This window comes from Galeopterus variegatus, unplaced genomic scaffold, assembly GCF_000696425.1.
Source record: "Galeopterus variegatus unplaced genomic scaffold, G_variegatus-3.0.2 Scaffold76, whole genome shotgun sequence".
Classification (NCBI taxonomy): domain Eukaryota; kingdom Metazoa; phylum Chordata; class Mammalia; order Dermoptera; family Cynocephalidae; genus Galeopterus; species Galeopterus variegatus.
In genome coordinates this window covers 993,042-1,004,909 of record NW_007726187.1, presented here as the reverse complement: position 1 = coordinate 1,004,909, position 11,868 = coordinate 993,042, and the positions used below count along the sequence as shown (strand labels likewise).

Here is an 11,868-nt window from a genome sequence, read left to right as displayed (position 1 = left end):
AAAGAAAGAAAGAAAGAAAGAAAGAAAGAAAGAAAGAAAGAAAGAAAGAAAGAAAGAAAGAAAGAAAGAAAGAAAGAAAGAAAGAAAGAAAGAAAAAGAAAGAATGGTTAAGGAACTAACTGAAACATTAACAGCTAAGAAATGATGGAGCTGGCACCAAAGTCTACATTCTCCTCAAAGCCATGCTGCCTCTCAAAGGCAAGTTGCTCCACCTGAAATTCTACTCAGGATAGCCCTACCTATGCACTAAGGAAGCAGACACTTTACTGAGAATCAATACTTCTTATTAAGTGTCCTCTTAAAGTCAGATACTACAGTAGACATACTTTTTGGATGACATGACTGATATAAGCTCACACCCCTCAGGGCACTCATGTTCTGGTTAGAAAGACAAATACACAGACCACTATGAGAAAATGTGATGAACAGTGCACTAGTGAAGACAGCAGAGAGGAAGAAGTAAGCTTTCATCTGGGCACAATGCTATTTATATGCCAAGAGCTCATGTGGAAAGACCCGTAAAAATAGTCACTTAATGATGATCACCTATAATGGATCAAGCACTGTGCTAGAGGCCAGGGACTGAAATACAAGGCTACTTCAAAACATTCACGGAAAAACATAATTAAAAGATAATATGAATCTTTCCATGAACTTTTTTTTTATGATACTTTTTTTTTGGTTATGAATATTCATGGGGTACAAAGCTGATTGGCACCACTCGTGCCCAAGATGTGATGGCCAGATACATACTCCCAGCTTGCCCATTATCACAAATTGTGATTATACCCCTGTCCCCCACCCAATTACCTGCAACCACCCTCCCCATCCATGAACTTTTTGAAGTATCCTTGTATATAAAAAGACCTAGTGCCTGACCTTTTGGAGCTGCAATGGAGATAAGAATTTTGGCAGAGAACTGAGAGAAGGATGTAAGAAGGGAAGGGAGGTGGGAAGGGGAGTAGGGAGGAAAGGGAGGGGGTGAGGGAAGGAGGGAAATGAAAATTCTACTTCTAACGACAACAACAACAAAAAAATCAGCAGATGGCCTTAAAGAAAATTAAAGAGCTGAAGAAAGAATTAGTGAATAGGAAAATGTCGGAAGATACATCAGAAGGAAGCATGGAGAGACAAGGGCTGGAACTCGCTGGGCAGAGGAAGGAGACGGGAAATCAAGGGAAAGCAATGGCAACTACTACAGCCCCGAGGGTCAAACACTGCAGTGTGTGTAGACCCAGAGTCTGGAACAGCTGCAAGAGGGGTACACGTAGAGGAGATGAGACTGAGAAGGAACACTGCTTCTACTAACAAAAGCAATCATAAAAAATAAGAGTCGATAGCTACTGTCAGGCACTGTTCTGAAATATTTTGTATTATTTCATTCAGTCCTCACAGCATCCCATGAGGTAGACACTACTATTAGCCCTTTGTAGATGAGGAAACTACAGCATAAAGAGGTTAAGTAACTTGTGCAAGGTGATGTATCTGGTAGTGGGCAAAGCCAGATTGACCTTGGAGTTCACACACATAACCACATAATACAAAGGGCCCTCTAGGGCAGCCTGGGGAGCCTAGATTTTGACCATAGGCAAAGGCAAATGAATGAAAGAGTCTGAGCAGAGAAGTAACAAAATTGTTTCAAAAATGAACATTTCATATTGCCCCCAAAATATGGTCCTCATCCTGCACTCTTATCTCAGTGACTAGTCCCACCATCCCCCAGGTTCCCACCCCACTCAAGTTCAATCTGCCACCAAATCCTTCAACCCATCTTCCAGACTGACAAGGTGAGATTTCCAGAACACAAATCTAATTGTGCCATACCTTGGCTTCATATACTAAAAAACAGTGAACTGTACACTTCAAATGGGTGCAGTGTATGGTCTGTGAATTGTATCTCAAAAAAGATGTTTAAAAGAAAATCCCTACATCTCACCTAGCTATCTCCTGTAGATCCTTCAGGATCCTAACATCATATCCTCCAATAATTGCCCCTCCACCCTCTTGTCTCTCACTAAACTGGTCTGTTTCCTCCTCTTAGGTGCTCTCACAACACCCTGGTGTTCCACAACAGTAGTTAGCAGGCTTTACCATTCCCTGTTTTCCTATCTTACCTACACTGTGCATAGCAATTAACACAGCAGACCTGGGCTACTATCTGTAGAAAGGGCTGCTTGCAAGGCTGGCCCTTGACTGGTGTCTGGGAATCTGGAATTCAGAAGTTTTCCCACCGTTCCCTAATTGATAAGGTTGCTTTACTGAGGCTACGCTGTTTGTGCAAACAACTTAGTTTATGCTGAACACCTGCTTTTCTGGGAGTCTGGAATTCTGTATGTGCCAGGCAAAGGGCACTGAGTGTCTAATGAGCTTCCCTGAACAGAAACGTCACACAAAGGTGCCACATGTTTGCTGCTGAGGAAAGAGTGTGCTCTATGTGATCCTCATGGGAGGGAGCGAGTCTCAGGAAGCCTGCACCTGGGTTCTTCCAGACTCCCCCTGAGTCTTTTCTCCTCCAACCAGACTGTGTCCTCACTACTGCTGTAATGTACTTTGAGCATGATAAATACAACTATCTGCTGAGTCCTGTGAATCCTTCTAGTTAATCTCTGAGCGCTGGGGTGCTCTTGGGGACCCCCCAACACAACCATGGTTCTATTAGCTCCTTAAAGGCCTTATCTTTCTATACCTAGAGGTTAATACAGCACCCAGCACAAGGATGGGCCCTCAGTGAAAATGTGATCATCAGGTTCATAGGTTAATGAACAAATGAACATGTTTTAGAAAGACGGTGGAATTAAAAATGATTTGGAAGCCAAAACGGATCAGAAGAAAAAAGACCAGATGTTTGAATGATACTCACCTTTCGATGACTGTATCCTCAGCAGAATGTTGGTTATTACTGCCTTTTTCTCCCTGACAGTTGATGTCAGATATTCATGGTCCAGGAGTTCAAGAAAAAGACGAAGTTCAACTATTAACTCTTCCATTGCTGAGAAAAGAGGAGAGAGAGAAAGGGTACTATTAGCCCACTGATTTGCAAATGTCAGAATACGAATGCCAAGTTTTACTCAAAGCATTCCATCTTTAGCTCGATTGCTGAATACAGCATTCTAACATGAAAAGTAAGTTTGCTGAAACCAGGTCGACTAAGAGATTCGTGCATCATCCTAACAAATGAACTGCTCCTTCACTGTTGCTTTGAGGAAGCAAAAGTCAACCAGGAGGAGCTCCATAGCCAGCTGCCAACAGATGGTGTCATGACCCAAAAGCCTGACATCATCGTTTGGTGTCAATTACATGATATTAAATTTCAATGTCAGGACAGAGATAGGAGTTTAAAATGCCAAATAGTTTTCAAATAACCACTAGGGCATGGTTTCAGAAACACAGCAACCAACTTTCTGCTTTTGTAGGGCTGGCTCCATCCGCAGAATGGCAGTGAGTGTGTTCATTCAGTTACAACAAAGGATGTGAGATGCCAAGGAGAACAAAAAATGTAAGTTCAGGTGCTGACTTCCTACCATGTCTTTTCCTTCTAGGATTATGGCAGACTTTTCCTCCGATATCCACAAGACTGGAACACTGACTTATGTCAGCAATTTGTAAATGATGATGCAAATCTCTGGGGAACTCCAAACCCCTTTCAGGGAATCGACAAGGTACAAATTATTTTCATAATCCTAAGACATTAATCGCCTTTTTCCTGCACTAACGTTGTACATGCAAAGAGAAAACTGCAAGCATCTTAGCACACAAAGCAGTGACAGTAAAGTATATTTGTGGTTACCATAGTCTTCATTGTATGCTCAAAGTGAAAAAAAAAGAAGCCACTCTTACTTAAAGAGTGACTGCCCTTGATGAAGCAGTAAAAATGGTTGCTTTTATTACATCTCGACCCTTGAGAATATGCCTTTTTCAACATCCTGTGTGATGAACGGAAAGCCCGCCTGAAGCACTTCTGTAGACAGAGTGCTGCCATGGCTGTCTAAAGGAGACTCATTCACACAACAGTTTAGCTACTGCTACCTCAAGCCACTTTTTCATATAGCCTGGCCTTTACTTGAAAGAATGAATGACAGGAAAACAGCAATTACTTAAAGTTGAGTATCTGGCAGACTTGTTCTCAAAAATAACAAAGCAAGCTTACCACTTCAAGGTAAACAGCATTTGTTGCCAATAATAAAATTTGAGCTTCCCAGGGAAAATAAGAATTCTGGAAAACTTGCATCCACCACTATATGAGCTTGACAGCCTCCCAGTACTTAAGAGACTTTCGTAATGAGATCAGGAATGACATTAAGAAACATGATTTTTTTGATATCATATAGTGTAATAAATATGTTGGCACTTGGAAGATAGGCACAACTCAGTGAACCATGAGGTTATAAAATCACACATGTGCGGGCCGGCCCAGTGGCGCACTGCTACAGTGCGCCACTTGGGAGCGCGGTGGTGCTCCTGCCGAGGGTTCGGATCCCACATACAGACCGGTTCCCGCTCACTGGCTGAGCGAGGTGTGGGAGCAACACCGAGGGTTGCGATCCCGTTGCCGGTCCCGGTCCGGTACGGGCGCGACACTGAGGGTTGCGATCCGTTGCTGGACACGGAAAAAGACAAAAAAAGGAAAAAAATTAAAAAAATAAAAAAAATAAAAAAATAAAATAAAAATAAAATCACACATGTGCAAAAGAGCCCACCTGACGTGCAAAATAATCTGAAATATTCCCATATGACAGTGGATGGAACAGTTTTGGACTCCACATTGCAGCTAATTGTTAGGAAACTGCCTCTTGTCAAGTTTTGGTATAGTATCAAAGAAGAATAATGACAATTTTCTGAAAAGCCAAACTCTTCTCTTTCCCAGCTACGTCTCTTTGTGAGGCCAGATATTCTTCATGTGCTTACACCAGAACAACATCTTACAACAGTCTTAATGAAGAAGTAGATGTGAGAATCCAGCTATCTCCCACTAAGCCATCTGCTAATAATATGATAAATATATATCCACACAAATAAAAGCTCTTTTGGGTTTTTGAAATATATTTTGAGACCAAAAATATAAAACAATGCTGCACTTCTGACTATCTTATCTTGGTAAACACAGTTACATTTCATAAATATATATTCCAGCAGTCACCCCTTATCCACAGATTTGCTTCCACAGTTGAATTTTTTTTTTTCCCCTTTTTGTCTTTTTTCGTGACCGGCAACGGGATCGCAACCCTCGGTGTCGCGCCCGCACCGCGCTCAACCAGTGAGCGGACCGGTCTCTATATGGGATCCGAACCCTCGGCGGGAGCGCCGCCGCACTCCCAAGCGCCGCACTCTACCAAGTGCGCCACCGGGCCGGCCCATCCGCAGTTGAATTTACCCTCAGTTAACCACGACCCAAAAATATTAAATGAAAAATTCCAGAAAGTAATATTTCATAAGTTTTAAGCTGCACACTGTTCTGAGTGGTGTGATGAAATCCTGCCCGGGACATGAATCATCCCTCATCCAGCATATCCATGTTGTATATGCTAACTCCCACCCCCACTGTTCGTCATCAGCATTGTCTGCTCCTGCCATTGCCATGGCTCAATGATCCAGGATCGCGTGTAGCAGATGGCCCTCCCTCTGACGTACCATCAGAAGTACAACAGCAGCCTCACAGTACCTCACATGCCTACCTCATTCACCTCCCTTCATCTTATCACAAAGGTATTGTATTATCTCATATCATCACAAGGAGGGAGAAGACAGTACGTTAATATATTTTGAGAAAGAAAGACCACATTCACATAACTTTTATTACAGTTTATTGTTATAATTGCTTTATTTATGATTAGTTGTTGTTAATCTCTTACTATGCCTAATTTATAAATTAAACGTTTTCAAAGATATGTATGCATAGGAAAAAACAGTAAATATAGGGTTCAGTACTATCCACAGTTTCAGGCATCCACTAGAGGGTCATGAAACACATTCACTATGGATATGTAGACACGGGGGGACTACTGTATTTATGTTAACATATAATAAGTTTATTGATATTTTAATAAATAAATAACTTAATTTGCCAGTTATAAATTCTAATATGATAAATATCTACAGACACATCCACACAAATAACAACTCTTTGGGGTCTTCAAAATATATTTTGAGACCACAGAGTTTCAGAACCACTGATGTATGCAATCACTTTAACTTCTTAGTTCATTCATTCACCAAACACTTATTTTTTGCCAGTGATATGTCATGCACCTTGACTGAGGAAAGCATAATGAAAATAATTCGTGCAAAAATGCCCAAGCAAAAAAGATTGAGAGCCACTGTTCTATGGGATTCTTTCCAAACCTTCTATTCTGTAAGTCTACAGCATCCTCCAGGATGGAAGATCATAACTAAAGCCACACTTTTATAACTACCAGAGTTCTCATAATTTGGGGTAGGTGAGCAGAAAAATAGCAAATGAGTTCAAAGTAGGTGGGGGTCATAGAGCAGGAAAACTTTGAAATGACTGAAAAGGAATTCTAAATAAAAATCAGGAAGAAACTCATTTAGATGCAAGATGATGCAGTTAAATGACACAATGAACTGAGGAAAACTATCCAGAATATGAAGAGGAAATCTACAAAGAGATTAATACTTTAAAAAAGAATTTAGCAGAACTCATGGAACTGAAGGAGTCATTCAAAGAAATAAACACAAATGAGAGCATAAGCAGCAATCTAGAGCAAGCAGAAGAAAGAATTTCTGATCTTGAAGACAATCTCTTGGAAATAACTCAGGCAGACAAAAAGAGAAAAAAGAACTTTAAAAACGGAAGAAAATCTAAGAGAGATAGCAGACAACCTTAAGCATACAAACATCTGAGTGAAGGGTATTCCTGAAAGGAAAAAGCATTGAAAACATATTCAGTGAAATAATAGTGGAAAACTTCCCAGATACACGGAGAGATATGGACCTTCAGATTCAGGAGGCTCAAAGATTCCCAAATAGATTCAATCCAAAAAGGTCCTCTCCAAGGCACATTATAATCAAACTGGCAAAACTCAAAGACAAAGAGAGAATCCTAAAAGCAGCAAGAGAAAGCGTTAAGTCACCCCATCAGACAGCAGACTTCTCAACAGAAACCCTACAAGATAGAGGAGAATGGGATGATATATTCAAAATACTAAAAGAAAAAAAAACTGCCAGCCAAGAATACTATACCCAGCAAGGTTATCCATCAGAAATGAAGGAGAAATAGTATATTTCCCACACAAACAAAAACTATACGAGTTTACCACCACATGACCAGCCCTACAAGAAATCCTCAAGGGAGTCCTGAATCTGGAATCCAAAAAACAACAACCACTTCCATGAACACATAAGAACAAAACATACTGGTAGAACAAAAATGCAAACAAGATAGAGGAAGAAACTGTATCTTACCACATCCAAAAACCAAGAAACACTGAATACAAACAATAAAAGTAAAAGAAACAAAAGATATTTAAAACATCCAAATAAAAATCAATAAAATGTCAGAAGACAATACCTTAGTGTGAATTACTTTCTGTAACAACCCTAAATGTAAACAGATTAAATTCCCCATTGAAAAGACACAGATTGGCTGATTGGATTAAAAAGCTAGACCCAACTATATGCTATATACAAGAGATTCACCTCAACTGTAAAAGACATTCACAGACTAAGAGTGAAGGGATGGGAAAAAATATACCACTCAAGAGAAAATCAAAAACAAGCAGGAGTAGCTATTCTTACATTGGATAAAATAGACTTTAAACCAAAAACTATAAAAAGAGACAAAGAAGGCCACTATGTAATAACAAAGGAACCTATGCAGCAAGATGATCAATCCTAAATATATATGCACCCAATAACAGAGCACCCAGATATATAAAGCAAACACTGTTAGACCTAAAGAAAGAGATAGACCCAAATATGATAATATCTGGCAACCTGAAAACCCCTCTCTCAACATTGGACAGGTTATCTAGGCAACAAATCAGAAGAGAAACACAGGATTTAAACCACAATTTATACCAATTGGACTTGGCAGATACCTACAGAACATTTCATCCAACAACCACAGAATATACATTCTTCTCATCAGCACACTGAATATTCTCCAGGACAGACCACATGTTAGATCACAAATCAAGCCCCAACACATTTTAAAAAACTGAAATCATTTCAAGTATTCCATAATGGCTGCACCAATTTACAGTCCCACCAACAGTGTATGAGGGTTCACCTTTCTTTGCTTCCTCACCAGCATTTGTTATTATCTTTTTCATACTAGCCAGTCTAACCAGAGTGAGATGATATCTCAATGTGGTTTTGATTTGCATTTCCCTGATCTAAGTGATGTTCAGCATTTTTTCATGTGTCTGTTTGCCATTTGTATATCTTCCTTTGAGAAATGCCTATTCGGCTCCTTTGCCCATTTTTAAATTGGAAAATGGTATGGAGATTCCTTAAACAACTACAGATAGAACTGTCATACAATCCCACAATTCCCCTGCTGGGTGTATACCCAAAGGAATGGAAATCATCATGTCAGAGGGATACCTGCACTCCACAGCTTTATTTACAATAGCCAAGAGTTGGATCCAACCTAAAAGTGCATCATTAGGCTACTGAATAAGGAAAATGTGGTATATTTACACAATGTAATACTACTCTGCCATAAAAAATAATGAAATACTGCTATTTGCAGCAACATGGATGAACCTAGAGAAAATCATGTTAAGTGAAATAAGCCAGGCACAGAAAGAGAAATACTGCATGTCCTCACTCATAAGTGGGAACTAAAAAATAAACAAATATATTTCAAGAGAGAAAGATACGACAATCACAATAATACATGAACTGTCGAAAGGACAGAACAGAACTGAGGTTACCAGTGGTGGGGGGTGGGTAAGGGAGGAATTGGTTAAGGGGCACAAAAAGTGATTACATTGTATATTGTTGAATATACTAATTATCCCAATTTGAGCACCACATATTACACACACTCTGTACCCCATAGATATGTACAATCAACTATGTTACAATGAAAAAAAAAGTTTAATTAAAAAAAATGTAGGCAGGGGTTGTCACTGCTGTTCACTCTTATTAAGCTAACCTGTGTAGTTTTCTATTCACCTGAAATCGCAACCAAAAGACTATCAAAACACAGCTCTTAGCACCTCAAAATGCAAAACATCCCACTATCAGAGAGTCGTGATTGTTTGAAAAGTCCTTCCTCTCTAGGATCTTCCAAGACTAAATAAACCATGTTTTGCATAGACAGTCCTTTCAAATACTTGAACTTACATCCTCATTCTCCCAGCCTTCTCTAATTAAACATCCCCAGTCGGGTCCTCTTCAAAGTCTTCCTTAACTACCCAAATTTATTCATCTTTCAGCAGCTGTACTAATAATTGGATACTTAGTAACCTTAAATCTTATTTGATTTTTGTCGTTTTTTCCCCTCAAAATAGCTAAGAGTAGCTTTCATGCTTTGCTTATGTCCCAATACCTTATGGCAGCCTAGCAGTACAAAGCACATAGAAGATATGTGCAGATATGTTTGATGAATGACTTATAAAGCAAAAGAATTAACATTTTCTTTCTTTTTTTTTTTTTTTGTCTTTTTCCGTGTCCGGCAACGGATCGCAACCCTCAGTGTTGCCCCCGTACCAGACCGGGGACCGGCAACGGGATTGCAACCCTCGGTGTTGCTCCCGCGCCTCGCTCAGCCAGTGAGCGGGAACCGGTCTGTATGTGGGATCCGAACCCTCGGGCAGGAGCACCGCCGCGCTTCCCAAGCGGCGCACTTATCCAGTGCGCCACCGGGCCGGCCCCAAGAATTAACATTTTCTGAAAACCTATTATGTGAGAGGAATTGTGCTAGCCGTCTACATGTGATATTCCATTTTGTTCTCACAGTAATGCTGCGAAGACACTATCATCCCCACGTACAGCAGAGGAACAAGCAGCTGGTGCCAATGTTCTGTGTTTGTTTACTTCTCTTTAAACGAATATTTACATAGCAATTACAAGTGCCAGGCACGCTTCTAAGTCCTTTACATGTGTGAAGTCATTTGCTCATAACAACAACCCTGAGCTAGTGAGGTGAGGAAACTGAGGCATAGAGAGGTTGCCTAAGGCTACCAAGCAAATGAGCGACAAAGCCCCTCCAGTCAGTGATCTGTTTATAGCCACAGGGCTAGAACCTAACAGCGTAAGAATCTGAACTCGGGCCTGACTCCAAAGGCCCTGCTTTGACCATTTCATGATAATAAAACAGACTGTTTTCTGAAATAACCCTAGCCTGGTGAGTTGCTGTGCCCATTTTTTTTTTAAAGGGAAATATCAGGGTCAAATAAAATGAAGAATGCTAGTATAAGAAAAAATTAGGAAGATGACTAATAAATGTCATTGCAGTCTACACAGTGCATCACAGAGTATTATACTTACTTGCTGAGCTGCCTACCTCCCCCGCTGGACCACCAGTGCCTAGTGCAGGTACAGTTTCCTATACATCACTGTATGCCAGCACAAACCAAATATATGGTACATGCATGCTGGAAGAATGAGCACAAACTCACATGCCTATTCAACATGATGTACAAGAAGCTCATTTGGACACCAAAGCAAGAAAGGAAGGAGTTCTTGCAACCAATTTTCAGTTTAAACTTTTAATACAAACATGCCTTTTCCCTTAAGATCTAAAGGTAACAACCAACAAGCACTCTGGAAATGTTCCTCGAAATAAGCCTCTCATGAAATACGTATGCTTAGGCCAGGAGTGGCTTCGTACTGCTCAAGCCTGCAGGACATGCAGTAAGCATGGGAAGCCCACATGTCCCCTCCACCCTCCAGAGCCATTGTGCTCTCTGACCAGCTGCAAGCCAGGCTCTCTGGAAGATGGACCAATCAAGCAGGAGTCCCAACATTCAGATTGGGTTTCCACAGATGTATTCTGACAGTGGCCTTCTCCACGTGCTACCCAGGACTTCTCTCCATCACCCACATTGTCCACACCTGACACAGGCTCTCTCCTATCGGGAGAAGGGGCTGCTTCTCCAGGGTCCACGTAAAACTTGCATGTGCCCTGAATTCTTCTAGTTTTTCCAGCCAAATCTCCCTTTACAATACAGATTTTCCTATTCTCCCCCATAAAGTATTGTAGCTTCTGAAGATCCTAATGGATATTTAATAGATAATTCCAGCTACCATTAAGTACTTACCATGTACCAAGCAATATGCTAAGTGCCTTATACACATTACAACTAATTTTCACAATAACCCTTAGAGATAGGCATTATTTTCACCATTTTTACAGATGGAGAAATTAGGACTAAGAAAGGTTACGTTCTTGGTTAAGGTTACAAATTCAAAATAAGAGCCAGAATGGGAAGCAGAACTAGGTGTGCTTGATTTTAATGCCGTTACTTTTTACATCATAATATTGACTAAATTTTGCTCACAGTGGAAGAGAATGTTAATTCCTTGTAGGTTACATTCCTCATAGGTTGCATTCAAATAACCCAGCTCCCACAACCGAGAACAGGCTATTACACAATTATATCCTCCAAGGTAGTTACTCAAATTGTGCTTTACATCACTACGTTACTAACAGTTCTTATTAAAAGACAGAATCTTCGAATTAGAAGAGCGAGTGTAGATAATTCATCCAACTCCCTCAATTTACTGATGGGAAAATTGAGGCTCAGAGAATTGAAGAGACTTACTCGAGGGCACAGGCCTGAATACTGGCCAGAGAGTTTTGTATACAGAACACGAGTGTTCTTCAAAAAGTTCATGGATAGATTTGTATTATCTTTCTTTCTTTTTTTTTTTTTTTTTTTTTTTTTTTTTTTTTTTTCC

At 40.3% G+C, this 11,868-nt stretch overlaps 1 protein-coding gene across 1 annotated transcript in view; it reads right to left on the bottom strand.

The window, feature by feature from the left end:
* The window catches only part of AFAP1 (actin filament associated protein 1), a 148,736-nt gene that overhangs the window by 105,723 nt on the left and 31,145 nt on the right, over positions 1-11,868 (bottom strand). Inside the window, exon 2 of the mRNA XM_008578719.1 lies at positions 2,861-2,989. Coding sequence (XP_008576941.1) covers positions 2,861-2,987 — 127 coding nt within the window. The 5' untranslated portion in view covers positions 2,988-2,989. The remainder of the gene's footprint in view (positions 1-2,860; positions 2,990-11,868) is intronic.